We start from the raw sequence: 21,947 nt of genomic DNA, 5'->3' as shown, positions 1-21,947 counted from the left end.
CTCAGGATTCCACAGTCCAACTGGGATTGCGGTGCTATTTAAGACAGATTAATATGGCTCCAATGCTGACTTCTCACATTGTTTGGAATCAAAATAATCATTTTATGTGCCTCCCACCCCTAGCACACCAGATTCCTCAAGAACAGAAGCCTGGGCTAGTTTACTCCTGTTTCCCAGACATCCAGCACTGGGCCTGATGCCTAAGGTGGACTTTTAACCCCCTTTACAGATGAGCACATGGAGGCTTAGCTGGAAGACTAAACTGAGCAGCAGGTGTGGGGGCTAGAGAAAGAAGTGGAGATTCAGAAACACAGGATTACTGGAGAAATCCAAATATATCAGTAGTATTGTTCATAGCACCGGGCCAAGGCCGATGTCCTGGTCTTGATAATGTACCATGGCCATGGGATGCTTTAGCACTGGGGGAAGCTGGGTGAGGAGGGGTCCCCAGGAAGTCTCTCATACTAGTTTTGCAACTTCTCATGAATCTTCAACTATTTCAAAAATTAGACAGAGAGGGAGGAAGACAGGAAGGGAGGAAGGGAGGGATGCAAGGAAGGAGAGAGGGAAGGAAGGAGGGAGGAGGGTGAGAAACATGGGCCCGTCTGTTTTGCTGCCACAGGTAAGCATAGCTCTGGGCATGAAGTCTGGTACCTTCAGCGCTGCCGGGTCCATGCCTGGAAACACAGGCATCCTCTGGGGTCGGCTGATGGGCGTCCTCTCAGCTCTGGGCGTCTTCTCCTCCTCATCTGACTCTTCCTTCCTGGGGGATTTCTCCTCTGTTGCAAAGAAAAGCATACTGAAGTCACTGGCAGCCTCCATTCTGAGATTTTGCTTCTCCTTAAAACTCTTCCGTGGCTCTCCATCTACAGATCAAGTCTAACTCCTTAGCAAGGAATCACAACTCTCCACGAACTGGCTCTTCCTTTCTAGCCTGATTCCTGCTATTTCTGGCTTGGGAAACACTGAACTGCTTAGAGAAACGACCCGCCCCTGCCCCCGCCACACCCACGGAATGTTCTTTCCACACCTCTGCCCCTTTGATCCTGTTGATATTTCCATCTGGAATACCCTTCCCTGGCTAATTCCTATCTGTTCTTTAGGATTCAGCTCAAGGTTTGACGTGGAATGCAGCCAAAGAAGACCTTAGAGGAAAATGCATAGCCTTAAATAATTTATTAGAAACCCCAAAAGACTGACAATAAATGAACTGATCTTTCAACTTGAGAATCTAGAAAAATACCAGCAAACAAACCTGAAGAGAGGATAAGGGTGAATTTAATAAGGATAACAGCATAAATAGTGAAATCCTATTAAGTTGTCTCAGTTCCTTGCAACCTGTGGAGCCCCAACTAATATATCATCCTCAAAAAAATGTTTTACCTAGTTTCTAAAAAGCTTGGTGGAATAAGAAACCACAGTTTCCTATGTTATTGTGTTCTAATACCCCACAGCCTTCAAAGTCAGAAAGCTCTTCCAGGGTTTAAAATCCTTCCTGCTATCCAATGTGCTACCTGTGGAGGAGAGGGGGCATACCTGTGGAGTCCTTGAACATCCACGTGCTGTTGGCCTCCTCCTCCAAAGGAGACCTACTCTCCGACTCGCTGACTCGGCTGCGCCGGAGGGAGTGGGAGATGGGAGCCCGGCGGCGGCTTCTCTTGCTGAGCTGCACCCGGGTCTTTAGGGCACTTGAGTCGAGGACTGAAGTTTGCTGTGGGAGTGGCAGGGAAGAAGAGGGGAAACAAAGCATGGGAAACATTAAATGGGGGCATCACCCAAGGAAGGTGTGCATAGCTGTGTCGATACACAATGCTATTTAGGTGGTACATGGGCCAGCATTTCCGCATTTCAGTAGGAACCTAACACTCTAAGCCTACTTGCTCTGTGAGATATAGCATGTAGGCTGATTCCAAGAATCAAATAAACCTTGAGTGCCCCACACAGTGCCTGGAACACAGTGGGCACATAATGGAAATGGCTTTCCGCTCCTGGTGACATCATCTGAGCAGGTAAGCTAGAGCAGTACCTAACAGGAGCTCAGTACATGTTTGTTTATTTGTTGAATGAATAACTGAACACATCATCTAACTAAATCCTTACAACAACCTTATTCCACACAGGGTCCACGAGCTGAGAGGTTCTCAGTGTGGTCCTTCCTCTACCCACAATAATTCAGGGTGCAGGTGGGAGCCGGTGGAGCACCTACTAAGTACCAGGCATTAGTTTGCAAGCATCACACTGTGAGCTGAGGCAGGTGGAGGGTCAGTGATGGTTTCCAACATCACCACCTTTTGTGCTGAGAGGGCTGGGGGCAGACCACCTGGGTAGGCCCAGCAAGAAGGTGGGCAGCCTCTGGCTCAGTGATCTCCAAGGAGATAGTGGTGAAGAGCCCGGAGCTTGGGCTTCAAATCCCGCTCAGTTTGAATGCCAGCTGTGTGACCTCAGAGCAGGGGACTTACCCTCTCTGAGCTTGGGTGTCCCTATTTGTAAAAACGGAATGGTAATAGTATCCCCTTGCCAGGGTGGTTGAGAGAATTCAGGGAGCCCAGGCATGGAAAGTCCTGGTTCCAGCAGCACCTGACTCAGGCTCGCAGCCGTGAGCTATTCCTACAATGGGCTTCTCCCTTCCTGGCCAGCTCAGGTCCTGGCCTGAAATGTTGGATTCTTCCTCTCAGGTCCACTTTGGAGAAATTCTGTCACCCAGGGTCTTTTAAGTTAGCGATGATGAGCTAATTTCAGTGACTCATTTCCCAAAGTCAGTAAGTGACAGACACCCCATTGGGGGCGGGAGGAGGGGGCTGATACCTGCACAGCTGTTTCCCAAACTGGCTGTGATGCTGTCCAGTGGGGGGATTTGTGTGGGGCTGGTGGAAGTTGGGGAGAGATGGAAATCATAAAGGGTCCGCCGTCCTCAAGAGGAGAGCATATATCTCTGGTCACTACTAAATAGAGCGGGTTTCTCAGACTCAGGGAAAGTGGGAGGGAGCCACAGCAACGCAGGGGCTGCTGAAGGGGGCGTGGTCCCGTTCCCCAGGGCCACCCGTGCAGCCTCAGGCTGGTGCAGAAGCTGATTCCTTCCCTAGTGCCTCGCCTCCCCTTTCAGCCTCCAAACACTGCCTGTGGGAGACCTCAGTGTTAAATAATTGGCTGGACCTGTGCTTAGGGACACTGGCATTTCAATCACTCAGTGGCCACTTCTGTTCCCGAATCAGCAAAAATGAGGGAGTTCCTGGTGGTCTGGTGGTTAGGGTTTGGCGCTCTCACTGCCATGGCCCAGGTTCAATCCCTGTTGGGGAACTGAGATCCTGCAAGCTCCTCAGTGTGGCCAAAAATTTTTTTTTTTTAATGTTTTAAAAAAAAAAAGTAGTGTTGTCTCTGGTTATATGAAAGGATAAGTTAAAAAAAAATAAAATAAAAATGGGGCAGGGGTTTTGCCTCTTGGGCTTAGTGTTCCAGAAGGTAAATCAGGAGACTTATGCTATGGCACAGTGACATCGTATGGGCGTGTAAGCTGGAGCAATGCTTGGGACATGGCTGGAGCTCAATAAATATTTGTTGGATGAATAACTGAATAAATCCCCTAACTAAACCCTGACAACCTGCACCCTGTCCATGTTTATACAGTGAGGTGCCCCAATGGAGACTGAGTGTGTGCCTTTCCTCATTTCTGCCCTTATTTAGAGATGCCAGAGAGAGACCTTGACCATATTTAGGAAGGAGAATCCCATTTGAGGCCCTAAAGGAAGCCCCACACCTAAAGCAGTGATGGTCCTTCTCTGGGGGCATCTGTGTAGTCATCTCTAAGGGTGTGGACGTGAGGCTTCACTGAGGAGACAGGGTCTGTTTTGGATTTTGCATCATTTAGATGTTGCATCCTCAGGAGGGTGGGCAGGTAGCCCTATTGTCAGGGAAGGAGAATAATAAAACCCGTGTGTCTCAAGGATTGAAAAGGACAACCTGCCTGACCCCTGCAGGTCTAGAAGGGGTTGGGTAGGAGGCAGTTGGACTTGTGTGGCTAGCATCCTGTAGGGTGGCTCTCCGTGGGCCCCAGAAGAGCTGAGTTCTGAGGGCTGCCCACGCCTGAGGAGGATCCCCTTTACAGACAGGCTTGGATTCCCTGGCTCCAGGGACATGGTCCCACTTGTCAAGACCTTGGTAAGAACCCCCAGCAGAATTGGTCTGAGCGAAGTCCAGGCTGCACACCTAGATTTGCAGGCCTCAGGCAGACACCTCCCACCCGCCAGGGGTGAGAGGCCAGATGGCCTGTTCGCCTAACAGGTGAGGGCTCAGCTCAGTTTTAATTTGTACACATATGATTGCATTCACAGCTGTGAAACCCACTGTACTGGTTACAGGTGGACAAGGAAGCCGAGGTTCAGAGAGGTGAAGACAGTTGCCCCAAGACACACAGCTGGTGTGTGGCAGGTACAAGCCTCATGTAGACTTCAGTCCCATCTCAGACTGTGCCCTCTGCACCCACCACAGGGGGCCCTGGCACACAGATTCTACCAGGGAAAGGGGTAATTCATCGGGAGATGCTAGAACGTCCCTTTAAGAAGAAATGACTGTTTCCAGCACGTGCTCCCAACGACTGACTTACATGGATAAAGGAGAAGTCGTCCACCCTCTTTGCGGGGCAGGCATCCGCTGGGGGCGGCCCCTCCATCCCGTCAGTGGATTCCAGGTCCGTGCTGGATCGGTCCACGCTGGTGCTCTGCTGGTCCTTGGAGCAATCGTGCTGGTCCCCAGCAGAGGTGGTCTCCGTTTGGGAGGACAGGGAAGACAGGCGGCTGCTGGGGGGCTGCTTCTGAGCCGATGTGGCACTGCTGTCCGGGGATGGGGACTCGGGGGCCAAGCTATGAGAATGGAAGGAAGGGAGGGAGGCCTGGTCGGGCAGGTTGTTTCAGAGACCTGAATTTCAAGGAAGGGAAGTGGCAGAAGGTAGGGTGTGGGCTGTGCTTTATATGCCAGGAAACAAGAGACAGAACGTCCAGCTAGGAGAACCACTCTGGGCCCAGCCAGGTGCTGTCCATGGTGCCTCTAGAACACCTGAACAGGTGCAGAATGGGTGCAGAATGTCCCGTTCAAGACCCTCTAACCCTGCGCCGTCCAATACGGGAGCCACTGGTCACATGTGGGCCGTTGGGCCCTTGCAATGCGGCGAGTGAGGGCTGAGCTGGGCCCTGAGTACAGTCAGTACACACTGATTCCCAGCACTTTGAGTGAAAAAAAAAGAACGTAAAATACCGCGTTAATAACTTTATAGTGACTACATGTTAAAATGGTAGTATTTCGGATCTACTGGGCTCAACAGAACATACTGTTAAAATTAATTTTGCCTGTTTCTTTTCTACTGACGTGGCTACTGGAACACTAAAACTGCCTCGAGTTTGCAGCTTGCACTGTATTTCTGTGGCACAGCGCTGATGTAGACCAAATAATCACTGGCCGTCACCAGCGGGAGAGCAGGAGTGGGGGAATCTCCTGCATTGTTTCATCCATCCATTCATTCACTCATCCACTCATTCATTCACTCACTCACTCGAGATTTACGGAGCGCTTACTATGCACCAGGCCCTGTGCTAAAAATTGTATCGTTCCATCCTCTTCACAGTCCTACGGTGATTACCCTATAATCCTGCAACGTCCACAGCCCTAGGAGACAGGATTAACCTCAGGAAATTAAATACTAACCTCGCTCGAGATGAGGAAACCGAGGCACAGAGACGTGAAGTAGCCTGCCCAAAGGGACAGACCTGACCCCAGAATCCAGGTCCTTGACCCTCTCCTCCTGGAATTTCTGCCCATAATGTATTCCAAGTACCACTTGGATAATTGGAACCACACAAGATAGAAAATATGTCAATAAATCAAACCATTAAATTAAATAGGCTCTCCGCTCCCCCCTTAAAAAGACCCCAAAGCCAAGAGCACAGGAAAGCCTAACCCTAAGGAAGGGGGGACGGGCACACCAGACACCACCTCACTGATAGGAGGGTCTGCCCTGAAATACCCCTGAGCTGCACCCTTGGGCAGAACCTGCAACCCAGGTGTACTGGTGTTTCACTGTAGGAGCACAGCTATGCTTTCGTCAGCTCGGGGAAGAATTTATTCCTTGGAATAGGCAGGATGTTTGGGTGTGGGGTGCGACTGAGGCAAATCCACAAAAAATGAGGGAAATACCACTGAGGAGGCTGCAGGTGGCGCCGCTGCTCAGGGCTGGGAGCACAGCAGCTCCGGGGCCCTTTCCCGGAGGAGGAGCTGCAGTGCCTCCTGGAGACAGCAGGGGGCGACCGCAGGACACAGGGGAGATGCCAGGTCCCAGGGGGAGATGCCAGGTCCCAGAGGGAGAAGGGGCCTCCCAGGGTCACACAGCGACCGCAAAGCCAGGACACCCAGGCTTCCAGACTCGCTCACTGATTAACACACATCACAGAGTAGGAAAGAAAACAAAAAGTCTTCGTGGGTACTGGAAGGAACCTGTGCTTCCCTTTTTCTTACCCACTTCCAATTCCATCAACCTCCACCCAGCTTTAGTACCAATGACAGCTATGGGACATAAACCAGCAGAGGGGTGTGGCCGCTCCTGACGGGTGGGGGCAGGGGAAGGAGATGGGAGACCTGGGTTTGAGTCCAGCTCAGCCATGGACACACCATATCCCTGGGCATGAGACCCACAGATGAGGAAACTGAGTCACACAGTGACACAGCTGGTAAGTGGCCATGCCGGGGTCGACCCAGGTCTCCCTGACTTCAAAACACCGTGCAATCCTGTGGCCCGCCGGTGGGAAGTGTGAGCTGAGAACACGGCAAGCCCACCTCCCGGTTGTCCACGAAGCTGCTGCTGTGTTCGATCCCCCCCAAGGGAGAGAAGAAAAACTGCATTTTTAAAACAACGGGTGCAATGTATCAAGCTCCTACTAAGTGCCGGGAAATACGCCAACTGCTGCACAGGTTACCCTGCTGACAACCCCACGTGCCTCAGTCTTTGCCTCTGCAAGATGGGGCGACAGGATTAAATGTTATGTTTCAGTGCTTACAACAGTGCTCGGCCTGTCCGCTCAACAGATCTTGGCTCTTTTTATGCGCGTCATCCCCCTTCTATGGAGAAGGAGCGTGAAATCTGGCAAATATGACTAATTTACCCAAGACCTCACAGCCAGCTGGAGTGAAGCTGGAGTTCAGACCTGCCTGCCTCCTGAATCCAGGCGATGCTCAGTGACCTCCAGGCTTCTGCCACAGTCATAATAATATTTCTTCCCAGCCAGGCTGACACCTGAGGGGCCCTACAAGCCTCTAACAGCGGTGATACTAAATGCTGACATAGCTTATAGAGCCGTATCTGTAATATGCTCCTATATTTGTAAACACACAATATACATACAGAAAAAAGTCTAGAAAGACAACAAAAAACATTAATGAAGGTTATATCTGTGTGCTGGGATCAGAGGCGATTTTCATTTTCATTTTGTAACTTTTTTTATGGTAGTGAAACACACGTAACATGAAATTTACCAGTAGAGCATTCACAATGTTGCACAACTATCACCGCTCCCTGGCTCCAGAACATCTTCATCTCCCCAGAAGGAAACCTGGTCCCTGTTGAACAGTCACTCCTCTCCCCCTCCCCCCAGCCCCTGGCAACCACAAATCTACTTTCTGTCTCTATGGATTTGCCTATTCTGGACGTTTCATATATCATTTTAAAATAAGTTTTCTGTACATTCTAAATTTCTGTTTTATAAAAAGAAATGGTTTGCTCTTATAGTTACAGACAAAACAGTTCTACTTAGTAACAGAGAAATCAGGAGGCAGATGGGCCACCCTGGCTCCCGCCCAGAGGCCCCGCCCCGCACACCCTACCTCTCCCCGCTCTGGTGCTGGTGCAGCCACGTCCCATACTGGCTGTCGGCTTCCTGCACGAGGGTGTCAGTGTCCTTGGCCTCGGGGGTCCGCCTGGAGAAACACTGCTTCAGCTGATCCTGCAAGGACAAGCCAGAGGTTTCTATCAGGGAAAATGCTCAGAACCTGGTCCCAGCTGGTAACTCACAGAGCATCGCCCCCTGCTCGAACCCACCTCAGCTCCCTACCGCTCTCGGAAGTGGGTCCAAACGTCTGTGCTGGGCACGAGGGTGACCTACTATCCGGGTTTGCCCAAGACATCGCAGGATGAAGGACGGCGGGTGCCAAAGCCAGGCAAACTGAGATGAAGGGGTCACCCTCCTGTGTCCTGTGTGGGCACCACCCTACCCCTGGCCAAACTTCTCTCCATCTTCACTGCCCCCAGGACTTATCAGTCTGGTTACGGTGCTCCCCCGTCCATCCCCCGCCACCAGGTTCGCACGGTCGCCATGCTTCCACCACCAGCATCACCAGCACAGCCTTCGTGGAGCATTTAACTTGTCCCCGGTGTTGATCAAGCTGTCTGCATATCACCTCGCTGAGCTGCAGTCCCATGGCAATCCCATGAGGTGGAGCTCATTAAAATCCCCATTTTACAGACGAGAACACTGAGGCTTAGAGAGGTGAAGTGACATGCCCCCCATCAAACAGCCAGTAAATGATGAGGTGGGACTCAAACTCAGGCAGGGGGCTTGGACTGCAAGTCCAAACTGGCAACCACTGTGCCCCACGCAGCCCGGATCCCCGGCTCTGTCACCAACTGCTCGGTGACTTGGTCTCTGCCCTCAGCCTGGACCCTAGGGAGAGGGTCCTGCTAACCACAGCACTAGCCAAAGGGCCTAACCTGGTACCTGGCACATGCTGGGAAGCCCACAGGTCTCCATCAAAGTGCTGGCCTTCCTAACTTGTTCACTCAGCAAATTAAAAGCCCATCCCCCGGTGACTGACTGTTGAACTGGCTGACACTTGGGCCTCTGTGTTATTGATTGGGGAGCAGCTGGAATGTTCAAGGCAAAACCAAAACTCCAGCCCCTTGGGTGGCCATTGGCACAATAGCAATTCAAAATCAGCTAGGTGCTTTGTGACCACCTAGTGGGGTGGGATAGGGAGGGTGGGAGGGAGGGAGACGCATGAGGGAAGAGATATGGGAACATATGTATATGTATAACTGATTCACTTTGTTATAAAGCAGAAACTAACACACCATTGTAAAGCAATTATACACCAATAAAGATGTTTAAAAAAAAATGGTTCTGAAGAGCCTAGGGGCAGGACAGGAATAAAGATGCAGGCGTAGAGAATGGACTTGAGGACACGGGGAGGGGGAAGGGTAAGCTGGGACGAAGTGAGAGAGTGGCATGGACATATATACACTACCAAATGTAAAATAGTTAGCTCGTGGGAAGCAGCCGCGTAGCATAGGGAGATCAGCTCGGTGCTTTGTGACCACCTAGAGGGGTGGGATAGGGAGGGTGGGAGGGAGACGCAAGAGGGAGGAGATATGGGGACATATGTATATGTATAACTGATTCACTTTGTTATAAAGCAGAAACTAACACACCATTGTAAAGCAGTTATACTCCAATAAAGATGTTAAAAAAAAAAAAAATGGCCTTGGCTTCTGAGCTTTGAAGGATGTTCCCAGTCACCATCTCTTGATGGCTTGGAGCCAGTGGATGAGGAATATGGAGGGAGTTGGGGGTCACAGGGCGAGGGGGTGAGAACAACTTGGCCCCCAGTTCCAGAAACAGCAGCAGGAGCGTCTCACTCCTTGTGTCCCACTGGGGTCAGGAGGCATGTCCTGCCGCAATGTGCTCTGGAGCATATGCCTCTCCTGCTCAAACACCTCCCACAGCTCCCTACTGTCCTCCTGCTGAGATCCAACACCCCTTGCAATTGAGCCCCAAGTTTCCTGTCCAGTCCCACCTCCTAGCCCTGCCCCAAACAGAGGCCCATTCCACCCACCGAGACCTACTCACTGCATCCCACACAAGCCTTACCTTCCAGCCTCTGTGGCTTTGCTTGTACCTTTCCCCCTTCCTATCCATCCCTCCCACCCCAAGCCATTGCAACAACCCACAGTGACCTTGCCTTCCCCTGCACTCTCCCTGCCTACTCTGGACTCATTTTTGTGCCAGGTGAAGTTTGACATATAAGTTACTTATGCAACAGACATCTACTGAGCACCTACCATGTGCTAGGCACTTGGGAACCAGGGGTGGGGGTCACTACACAGATTCTGTAACTCAGCTGAGGCAGCCTTTAAGATCGGACACTCCATCACCTTTGCTCCCCACCCAGAGCCTGCCTGGCACCCAGTAGGTGCTTAGTGGCGGTGGGCAGACTGTCCTGCAGTAGCTTATCTTCCTCCCAGTGGGGAGCACGCCTCTTCACAGCTTCTTCGGAGCCATCCTTAGCAGAGCAAACATGTGTGGTCCTGCAGAGTGAGCAGGAGCCTCGGGAAAAAGCTCTGCTCTGTGACCTCAGGGCTTTTGTCTCCCTCTCTGGGGCACAGGGACGTGGCAAGATGCCAATGAGAAGACCCACGTGATAGCTCCAAGGGCAGGACCTGACATTCAGGAAACACCCCATAAATGCCCATCTCCTTCCTCATTCTCTTTCTCTCACCTTTTGGAGACACTTGCGTACCCCATGAGGGGATACTATGGGCGAGGTACGTGCAAGGACCCCAGGGAATCAGGATAAACCTCTCAGTCACCCTGGTAAACAACCACACTCACACACCCTCATTTCACTGCCTGTAGATTCCTCTTCCTCGTTACCCAAATCACAAAGGCTTGCTATAAAACATGTCAAAATTACAGAAAAGCACAAAAAATAATATTTAAAAGTCACCCATCACCTAGTGACCATATTCTGCCATAATCCTGCCCAGAATTTCATCTGGGTCAACTCCTTTAAGCATCATGGTTAACGGCTGAAGAATGTTCGCTGCCCCGACACAGCATTGTTCCTTTAATCGATCCCCAAGTGTCGCGGCATTTAGGTTGCTGTTCACTGTTATAATCGACCATACGATGAACATCCTTGGGGCTGAAGTGACACATCTCTGATGACTCCCACAGGAGAACTCCCTAGGCAGAGAATCGCAGGGTGGAGGGGTAGCACATACAAGGCAGCCTTGGAACAGTCCATCCAAACTGCAAGTCCATAGCAGCATGCGAGGGTGGCCGTTAGCACGCCTGAGGGATTCAGTCAGTCCCCAGGTGGGGAAGCTTGGATGTCTTTGCCTTGAAAGGTCACCTGACATGGTCAGACGCCCAGTATCCTTAAGAGAATTCCCCCTGGGACCCAGGAATGGAAGTGGTCACTGAGCATGGTCCCAGCTGCTTACTGCTTTCAAAGTTGTCACAGAATCGGCCATTCCCTAACTTTACCCACCACATGGGTCGGATTCGGAGGCCAGAGGTCGGGGCCTGGGGGGGCTGCCTCTGGTGGACTCGACATCCTTGTCCCCAGCAGCTTGCAGACGGCTACAAGGTACGTGCTAGGTCTGTGCCCCGTGTGTGCCAAGCTCAGCATAAGGCAGCAAGGTGACCGCTCAGGGACAGCTTACAGCTCAGGGTTGCGGGGGGAGAGGTTGCTGTCTCTGCTCTGCCCCAGCTGGGTGGTCTGGCCAAGGGACTCCGCCCATCCAAGCCTCAGTTTCCTCAGTGGAAAAACAAGGGTTGCTTTGAGGCTTCAGGGAGATAAGCCCTGGAACGCGTTAAGCTCAGTGCCTGGCATATAGGTGCTCAGGACACAAGAGCTGATGCGATCAGAATCAGGTTCACGGCCCTCCCCAGAGTCAGGCAGGGGGACGGACTCCTGGCAAAGTGTGATTCTTCTCAGGTCCTCAAAACCCCCAAGAGATGGGGATCTTTCGGTGCTGAGTGATAGAGGAAGGGATCTGCAGGTGGGGCCTCTGGAAATCAGCATGGCAAGTTCCGAAGGATGCTAAGGGTGGAATCAGGGCAGGAGGCAGGGGAATGCTTCCTGACGTCCTTTGGAAGGCTCTGGGCGGCAGGGTGTGGGGGGAATAAATGGTGCTCAGCAAAATACATTGGCTTCCATGCATCCCCACTTGTGGGTCCTCCCGCAGAGGTTTAAGATTCACGCTCAGGGATCTGTAATCCCCGCAGGCAGGGATGGAGGTGTTCTCCCTCCACTGCCTAAAGCCAGACTCAGGATTCCAGACAGCAGCATCCCTGACTCCTCTGTCACTCTCATCCCCGTGTCGGATCAATCCCCAAGCCCTTCAAAGTCTCCATCAGGAAGACTTTGGCCAGCTCTGGGGTCCCCCTGCCTCCCTCACCTCTGCTCCCCCCCGTCCCCATATATTCTCTTCCTATTACACTTTCCAAAACTGAAATCTAAGCCTGCAGGGTTTCTGCTCAAAACCCTTCAGTAGCTCCCCCAGGGTCAAGTCCAAACACCATAAGGATGGCTTGTAGGACTTTCATTAGTGGGGCTCTTTCCCCACCGTCCCCCGCCCCTCCCCCATCCCCAGGCCCTCCCAGCCCCTCCCACTGGCTGCTCCAGCCCGCTTTCCTCTTCTCACATTCCTCAGTTGGCTATCCCTCACCTCCAGACCTGCTGGAGCAGCCACCACCACCTGGCTGTCATTCAGATTTCAGCTTTGCTGGCTCTTCCTCCAGGAAGCCTTCCCTGAACTCCCCTCACCCAAGGCTGGCTCAGGAGCCAGCTCCCACCATTCCCTAGACCTCAAGTCTCTATATCTGTGCTGTCCAATATGATAGCCGCTAGCCACGTGTGGCTATTTAAATTTCATTTAAATTAATTAAAATGTTAAAAATACGAAGAATCCAGTTCCTCAGCGGCTCTAGCTATATTTCAAGGGCTCCATAGCCACGTATGGCTACCATATTGAACAGCACAAGATACAGGACATTTCCATCATGGCAGAAAGTTTCTACTGAAGAGCACTGCTGTAGTACTTCCCAAATTATGTTCATTATAATTGACCTGTTTTTTTTTCAGTCTCCCTTGAATGAGTACTATTTCTGGAGCCAGATGCCTGGATTTAAATCCAGGCTCCATCACATAGATCCTGTATTCAGGCTGTGTGACCTTGGGCAAGTTACTTAACCTCTCTGTGCCTCAATGTCTGGACAACGCAGATGTTAAGTATTTGGTTGAATGCCATCTCAGTCCCTATGTTTTAACACAGGACCCCAAAATCTGGAGTACTCCAGGGGTTAGGATCATCTAAGGGAATTGATCTTGCAAATGAGGCTTAAGAAATCAAGCTGTTTGTCAGTACTTTCTCCCACTAGTATCCTGGTAACCTTGTGCGCAGTGCAAATTATTCATGTCTCGTCACTGTAGCAGACCCCGGTGGCACTTCAATCAGCAAGTCTTGATCTTCACTCCCAGGGCTACGAGGCCTCAAGATCAACCACAGAAAGGGTCCAAAACTCTTCTGAAACTTTCTGAAAGTCAGGTTTTTAAGTTAGCTTTAAGGCAGAGTGTTCTTCCAAATCAGTTCTGCCTTACTGGCTGCTATAAAAGCCCTCACTGTCTGCGGATGAGTAGATATCTACAAGGTGGTCTGAAAATACATGATGGATAAAGAGAAGCATTGTCTGAGGAACACACGTGTCCAAATTAGTCCCGCATTTGGGTCATGGGCAGGTCTTTTTTTTGACATGCACCCCCGATGGATATCAACCAGCCACAATCCAAATTTCAGCTGTCATTTGTCACACCAAGTCATCACATCTTAACATTTATTTTTTTTTAAGATTTTTTTTTATGTGGACCATTTTTTAAAGTCTTTATTGAATTTGTTACAATTTTGCTTCTGTGTTATGGTTTTTGGGTTTTTGGCCATGAGGCATGTGGGATCTTAGCTCCCTGACCAGGGATCGAACCTGTACCCTCCGCACTGGAAGGCGAAGTCTTAACCACTGGACCACCAGGTAAGTCGTGAATCTTAACATTTAGATCTCCAAGGACCCTTGAGTCTATTCAGCTGGCCCTTTTTAGATGATAAACTTTTTCAGATAGATGATAAACTCAGAGGCAGGGATTCTCACGGGGAGTGAGAGGCAGAGCTGGGGGGCCTGGAACCCAGTTTTCTGGGCTCCTTCCAGCCCCCCACCTTGTCCAGGATGCTTCAAGAGGCTCAGATGAGGAAATGCACTTTAAAATGCTCTAAAAAAGCCTCGCAAACTTGGCGGGTTTAAAAACCACTTGCTCAGGCTAGCTCACCAAGCCCCAAGCTGGTGGTAGGTGAAAATTCTAGGCCCTCGTCTTGCAGGCAAACACGACTGCCGCAGCCCAGGACCTATAATGGACAGTTTTCCAACACCCAGGCTGGGGAGACCAGCCTAACAGACGCCTTTGAGGGCTGTGTTTAAACAAGTGGCAACACATGTCCTGAAATTTAAAACGTGCATACCCTGGACTCAGCAATTTTAGTTCCAGAAATTCATCTCAAGAAAATCATTAGACACACTCACCAAGACCTATGAACACAGACGCTTCCCCGCAGGAGAGCAAAGATTGCAAAATACTGGACATAACATTGCAAAACACTGAATTGTCCTAAATATCCAATAAGATAGGGATCGGTGAAATACAATATGATATATCCACACGATGGAATAAACACAGCCAAAGAAAGTGATGCTCAGAAAGAATGTTTACTGTCACAGAAAGATGTCTGCCTTACACTAGCAAATATTACTTTTTTAAAAAGGTAACAAAACAGCACATGTGTTGATACCAGCTTTGTAAAAACAAATATGTAAATGCATGTGAGAATAAGCAAAGGAAACCTCCAGAAGTTTCCACAGAAAACTGATACCAGTGGCACTGTATGTGGTGAGGAAACGGGCTGTCTTTCTATTATTGATGATGTTCGTTAGTATCCACACTTGTGATTTTTTTATCCCAATATCATCAGATAATAAAATTAAATAAAATTAATTAAATCATTCCTCCAACGCTATCATATAGTAGACATCACGAATTAAAAACAAATCAGAAGGGGGCTCTTCATTTCTTAATCTCTATCAGAGCCCAGCAAACTCTTTCTATAAAGGGCCAGATAATAAATATTTTGGGCTTTGTGGGCCATGGGGTCTCTGTCCCAACTTCAGCTTTCCTGTCGTTACCATGTCAGCAGCACAATGTCTGTGTTCCAATAAAACTCTATTTACAAAACAGGTGGCTAGCTGGATTTGGCCCACAGGCAGTTGGCTGATCCCTGATCTATACCCTTTAGACTGTCAGCTGCATGAAAATGGGGACTCCTTCATCCACTGCTGTGCCCCAGTGCTTAGAACCATGCCAGGCCTGGAGTACTTGTTGAATAAATATTTGCTGGAGGAATATGTTTCTGAAAATAACTTTTCTGCACTGAGTAGGTGTGAGCTCCTTACCCAGAAAAGGCCGTGTCATTAGGGAAGGAGTGAGGAAAAGAGAAAATATTATGCCTGCATGTATTCTGGGGTGTCTGACACATCCGCCTGGGAAGGAAGCCTGAGTCAGAACGGTGTTCGGTGGCCTGCGGCTGACGGGGCAATTCAAGATGTGCGTCCCCCTCCCCCTTCTGCAACTGGACACTCTCAGCTGTGCAGGGTGCTCTGGTGTCATGGGACCCAGGCTGGGGTGACGCTGGCTCTGTCCCAGTGCCCCTGGGGCCTGGTGGCACCTCCCTGCCTTGTGTCCAGATCAGACTTGCACAATGGCTGAGCAATAATACTAACAATAATATCAAGGGCTAACATTACTGTGAGCGCTGGTGATTATCATGACCTTTCACTTTGCCATCTAATGCTCCCAAACAACGCTATGTGGTAGGAACCGTAATGGACCCATTTTACAGGGGAGGAAACTGAGGCCCAGAGAGGGGACCTGACACACCCAAGGTGGTACAGTTAAAAAGTGGTGGAGCTGCAAATTGAACTTGGTTTGCTTGACACCCAAGCCCCAAAATACTCCCCCAAACCGCTGCGTTCTCCAAGCTCTGGCTTGACATGGAGACCTTTGTAAGGCCTTCAATGACCATCTCACTGATGGGAAAATTGAGGGCCAGAGAGATGAAAGGATGCCTGGCCACGCCTCGAATCCAGGTGTCCTGATCCCCTGGTCTGTGCCTGATTACCACAGTGCATTCCCTAGCTGCACCCAGGGTGGGGCCTCAGGCCCAGAAAGGGGAGGAGGGGGGCAGCAGGCCAAGGATGGGCCGAGTCCCCCAGTGTGTCTCCCATCCACCCTGTAACCCCCGCTCCAGGCTCTTAAGAGCACTGTCTGTCCCACTGTGGCCCGCAGGGCCTGGATGTCCAGCGCCCACTCTCCTGGTCACCTCTTCTCACCCTCACTCCCTCCACTGTGCTGCAACCACAGTGATGCCCAAACACCCCGTGCACCTTCACAGCACAGCTGTTCGCCTGGCTAAGGGCGGCCTCCTTCACACCGCAGAGTGCGTGGTGGCCCCTCCGAGCAGATTCCCGCCTGAGTCTAGGTCCTTGTCCTGTCCCTCCGAGCCCTGGCCTCGGCTGGGGGTTCTCAGCACTTGGACGGTTCCTTGGATGCCTGTTCCTCCCAGTACACACAACCTCCAAAAGGGGAGAGCTGTGTCTCGTCACCATTGGATTCTCGGAGCTTAGTTACAGCTCTTGGCACAGAGTTAAGTGCTCACTGAATAATAAAGAAGGAGAGAGGAAGGGAGGAAAGAGGGAAGGTGGGGAGGAATGAAAAAACAAAAAGGAGAGAAGGGAGAACAAGGTAAGGCAGTCAGGCCAGAAGGAAGCGGACAGGAACGGTGCAGGACAGGAGCCCTCAGAACGCTCTCCCAGTGCCGTCAGCAAAAACCTGCAGTGTCCCCTCCCTGTGGACTTGTGTCCCAGCTAGGAGGCGTCGGTGCAGTTGATGGGCTTCTCGGAGTCCACAGTGTCACCTCAGGTGGCAACGCAAGCCAGGCCTTGTGCCCCTGCCCGTGGGGCATGGTGCTTCCTGGGGAAGGTTGGTGGGACACCAGTTTCTGACCCCTCTCAATGGGCTCTGGGAACAACAGTGCAGTCTGGCCAGGTGTAGTCAGGTATAGCCAGGTGTGGCTTTGTGTGGCACACGGTGGTGGCTTGGATGGGGGCATAGCTAAGACAGAGAGCAAGACAAATGGAGAAAACACAACCGGCACTGGGAGGCGCGCGGAGATGGGCACAGGGAGAGAGGTGCACAGGGCAAGAGCGACGCACAGGTGGAGGACATGTGCTGGGCCTCAGTGACGGGGCTGAACCGGCCCACCTGGGCGGTGGTGATGCGGCTCCCCCCACAGGAACACACCTGTTCCTGGACTGGGTCCACTGACCCATCGTGGTGAGCAAAGGTGCCAGGCTCAGCGCTGGCTCCCTCTCTGGATGACCTCGAGCAAAGCCCCCACTTCTCTGAGCCTCGGTTTCCTCTCTTGGTGACTTAGTGGCTAGGGATGGCAGGTCTCAGGGGCCCTCTGCCACTTGATGGCTCACCTCTGCCTGGTGGCTAATGTCCGGAGCTCACCAAGCCGGCCTGTGTGAGCTGTCAGCTGTTTCCTGGTGAAGAGGGATTGGTTTCTTCCCCTTTAAAGGAGTGCCCGTTTGGACTGTTCACACCCTTGCTGGGTTTGCCCACCTGACTGATGAGGAAATGATGCTGTTCACTCCTTGAATGAAATCAGTTTTCATAAACACTCTACGGAAAAGCTAGCAGTGCCTGGTGATTAGCAACGGAAAGCACGGACTTTCAGGTTGCAGATGGGAAATGAACCTACCCCAGGGCTCTGATGAGTTGGAGGTGGGGAAGGCTCTGAGGTGGGGCAGACCAGGGCAAATCCAGCTCTGCCTTTTGGTAGCTATGAGCAAACCTCTCAAAACCTCAATTTTCCCATCTGTAAAATGGGGATGGGGAGGGCGCTTAGGGGAGTTGGGGGGATTTTGTAAGACATCTGGTGAGAGCTGCACACGCCCAGCATACGGTAAGTGCCAAATAGATTCCAGGTGAGATGATGATGGTGATGGTGATGACGACGACGACGACGTCCACTGCTTAGTTCCCAGAAGCACATCATTTAAACAAACACTCTAACAAGGAGGCCTGACAGCCCTGTCATTCAGCTGAGAGCAAAGGGGCTGCCTTAACCAGATCCCTCAACATCTCTCCTGACCCGGACATCAGCCAGCTGCTCCCCTCCATCACGGAGTGAACTGACCCCAGCATACCTGCCCTCCTCCAGGGCCCAGCCGGGTACGCAGGCTGCAAAATGACAGCTCCGGCAGAGACACGCTGACTCTAGGGGGCAAGTGTGTCACCTAAAGTGACGGGAACACAGGTTGGCAGCTGGTCCTCAGGAGGCGTGCCTGGTTCCAGCGGGGGGTGCCCCGCAGGGCTCCGTGGTCGGTGGAGGCTGTCTGGCTCTCCTGACGGCCTCCAGCTCCAAGTCTATAAACAGAAAGGACAGCTGGGCTGGGGGGCCCAGGCTCTCATTGGCCTTGGAGGCGGCGTCTCCCAGACTCCAGAAACCCGGCAGTCACCCTATGCTCTGGGTGTCGGAGGTGGGCTAAGAGGCAATAAAAGTAGTCATAACCAGGAACGTGTAAGGAGCACCCACTGCACGCCTGGCACCAAGTCAGATTTCTCATGTGCACCGTCTAGCTTAAGTCCCAGAGGAGATGCTTTCACACACCCATTTCACAGATGGACAGGTACAACAAGAAGGGACCTTGACACGGCTCTTCCTGCGTGCCAAGCTGCCGAGATTAGTCCTCCCAACAACCCTAAGAGGCAGATACTGTGAATTATCCCCAGTTTCCGGATGAGAAGACCGAGGCACAGGGAGGTGACGCGCCTCACCCGGGGTCTCAGGAGTGAGTGAAGGGACCCGATTCAAACACAGGCGGCTCCAAGTCTATGGCCAGTTATGCCCCATTCCACCAACTCCTGCTGTCACTGCACCCAGGAAACACCCCTCTGGGAGACGTCTTGGTATAGTCCATCAGCTGCTGGCCAGTGCTGGCCCAGGTCTGCCTGGAATGTGTCCCTGAAACACAGCTCAGGCACCAGCTCCTCCAAGAAGCCTCTCCTGACTGCCTCCATCGGCAGCGGGACTGGGTCTCCCCTTGGACCCCATAAAATCCCCCTGTGCTCAGCTCATCATACAGCTTATTGTGCTGAACTGTGCTTACTGTTTGTTTGACGGTCTCCTCCAGGCTGTGAGCTCCCTGAGGGCAGGCACTGGGGTCTGTTCACCCTCAAACCCTGGCACCAAGTTAAGAGACAGCCACGGTGGTCAGGGGAGCAACTGACAATGGATGGATGCATGAATGAGTGAATGAATGAATGAATGAATCAGTGAGTGAATGAATGAATGAATCAGTGTATGAATGAATGAGTGAATGAATGATCCACAGATGATCCCCGGACCCCTCTCTCATGTCCATGAACGATATTACTGTCTACTTAAAGACTCTTGATATATCCCAGGACCGTCTGTTTTCATATATGCCCTTAAATTTTAATTTTTGTTACATTTTAAAAAACAAATCTCTTTTCTAAAACATCATGTTCAGCATGCTGACAGTGAAAGCGGACTGGCGACTGTGATTTTTTTTTTTTTTTGCGGTACGCGGGCCTCTCACTGTTGTGGCCTCTCCCGTTGCGGAGCACAGGCTCCGGACGCGCAGGCTCAGCGGCCACGGCTCACGGGCCCAGCTGCTCCGCGGCATGTGGGATCTTCCCGGACCGGGGCATGAACCCATGTCCCCTGCAGTGGCAGGCGGACTCTCAACCACTGCGCCACCAGGGAAGCCCTGTGATAATTTTTTAAGGTGCAAAACGGGAGAGATGGATCCAGGGAGGGAGGACAATCCCCCCCAAATAACCAGGAACCAGGAACCTTCTATGCCCCACTTTGTGGGGAAGGGGCAGAGAACATTCTAAAAGTCCTGAGATACTTTTACACAGACAAATTCAATTTCCTCTTAAGTCTAAAGTTCTATTAATAAAAGGTCTACAGTCCTAAGGTTAAGATGAGCCAAGATAAAAGGGAATTTTGGTTTTTTTAATGTATTTTTATATTTTAAAATTATAGAACAATCATAGCATGGGATACCCTTTAATTGTTCAAAGGAATGAGGAAGATGTATGTGTCCTGATATGGAGTGACTTCCAGGATACACTGTCAAGTGAATAAGGCAAGGCTGGAAGCAACAGGTGGAGCGAGGAAAAATATATACGTAAATATTTGAAAATGCACAGAATATGTGAGAAGGACATAGGAAAACTGTCATCACACTTGCCTCTGGGAGGGGAACCGAGTGACGGGGGGAGGGGGAGAGAGGGAGACATAGCTTTAAAATTCTACCTCTTTTTGTATTTTGTAACATTTGCTGTTGGTAGTTTTTAAAAATAAACGTTAAAATGTATGATTCTATGTAAATACATAATTCTTTCATGTTTCCTAGCATCTCCTTTTCATAGGATCTGCTCCCATCCACCCTAACTTGGCTCTCCTGGAGGGATTCTTAAAACAGTCTCAGCAACATTTGACTCTGTTTTTTGTTTTTTTTTTTGAAACATCACATGTCAAAACATCTCTCTCATGTTTATTTCAGGCGATGGCTCAACTTGTCAGGCGACAGAATTGCAGCCTTGACGTAAGTGTGAACCTGGGGAGGAAGCGGGGAGCCAGTGTGTCTGTCCATTGCCTCAGGATCCCAAATCCTCCAGCATCTCTCCCGGGCAGGACACACCCACCACCTCCTCCACGATCTGTGTGCACATTACAATCTTACAGCACTGCTCCATTACCCCTGCTTCCGGTGATTCACCCAGAGAGACGTGCATGCATACACACCAATATACACATATGCAAATATATACACAAATACATGTACACCAAAAAAATACACAAAAACACATACACACAAATGCAAACACATACACACATACACATATATATACACAAATACATATAGACAACACACACAAACACACATAATACACATTGCACATACAGACAACACATACATAATAAACACAGATAACATACAATACACACACGAATACATACATACATCAACTCACACACCCAAAGATGCTCACAGCAGCAGCATTTGGTTTTTGGTTAACAGCAAACACAACCCAGTTATCTTTCCACAAGGGCATCTGTAAACAGGTTCATCCCTGCAAGGGAATCCATGCTGCCATCAAAAACAATGAAGTAGAATTTTAAGTGCTGATATGGAGATGTCAAAGCTGTTACAGAAAGTTTACTAGGAACAAGGGGCAGACAATTCCACCTTAGACCACCCCCTTGGTCACCTTGGGCCCCATGATTAATGATTTCCTATCCCAGGTACCCAAAGTACTTCGGGGCCCCAGACAGAAGGGGAGGAGAGTGCACACAGGGGCTCAGGAGTGGCTGGTGACAGAGGGCACATGGCATGGCCCAGGCCTTGAAAAGTGAGTCAGATTGAACAGTTGGGGGAGAATGGAGAAGGCAGTGCAGGTGACAAAACAGCCTAGGAACAGGTGAAGCGAAACACCATCTTCACTGACAGCGGGCTATGCTGGGGACTGGACAGACCCATCCCATCCACCCTGAGGTGCAGCCCTGCAGGAAAGGCTTAAGGACCCACCGTGAGGATAAGAGGCTGGTCTGCAGAGATGGCATGGAGCACGGATGGAGTGGGGGCAGGGCAGGGGCAGAGCCCGGGACCTCTCTGCTGTTGACGGGCCTGGCAGCTCCCTTGTTTATGAGTGCCCAGCTCCAGTGAAGGAGGAAAACCAGTTGGGCCGACATTCCATCGCCTGGAACCGAGCCAAGGGCCCCGTTTCCTTCTGGTGCCCAGCCCAGCCTGTGGTTTTGTTCAAAGACCCTGCCCAGGGTCTAGGGCGCCGCCTGTTCTAACTCACAACTTGATCCACCTCTGCTTCCCAGTGCAGCCCTCGGGAAGCCAGAGAGGCCCTGGAAAATGCCCGGTGGATGGTGTCTCTTTGACCAACTCTTAGCACCCAAGTCAGGGCGGAACTGCCTGCTT

The 21,947-nt window shown here is 51.0% G+C and overlaps 1 protein-coding gene across 4 annotated transcripts in view; it reads right to left on the bottom strand.

Moving 5' to 3' along the window:
* KIAA1671 (KIAA1671 ortholog) overlaps positions 1-21,947 on the bottom strand; it is a 188,440-nt gene that overhangs the window by 9,896 nt on the left and 156,597 nt on the right. For all 4 annotated transcript variants that reach the window (XR_016387522.1, XM_089894619.1, XM_089894617.1 and 1 more), the window contains 4 exons: positions 7,864-7,982; positions 4,601-4,856; positions 1,537-1,711; positions 655-779 (listed from right to left, as the gene is read on the bottom strand). Coding sequence is in view for 3 of the 4 variants with exons in the window: in XM_089894619.1 (XP_089750745.1) it covers positions 655-779; positions 1,537-1,711; positions 4,601-4,856; positions 7,864-7,982 (675 nt within the window). In the remaining variant the exon portion in view is untranslated. The remainder of the gene's footprint in view (positions 1-654; positions 780-1,536; positions 1,712-4,600; positions 4,857-7,863; positions 7,983-21,947) is intronic.

This window comes from Delphinapterus leucas, chromosome 14 (assembly GCF_059928025.1).
Source record: "Delphinapterus leucas isolate spDelLeu-1000000601 "Yukka" chromosome 14, BTC_Dleu_Yukka2, whole genome shotgun sequence".
NCBI lineage: Eukaryota > Metazoa > Chordata > Mammalia > Artiodactyla > Monodontidae > Delphinapterus > Delphinapterus leucas.
Note: the sequence above shows the minus strand (reverse complement) of the source record. Positions and strands in the feature narration are given on the sequence as shown.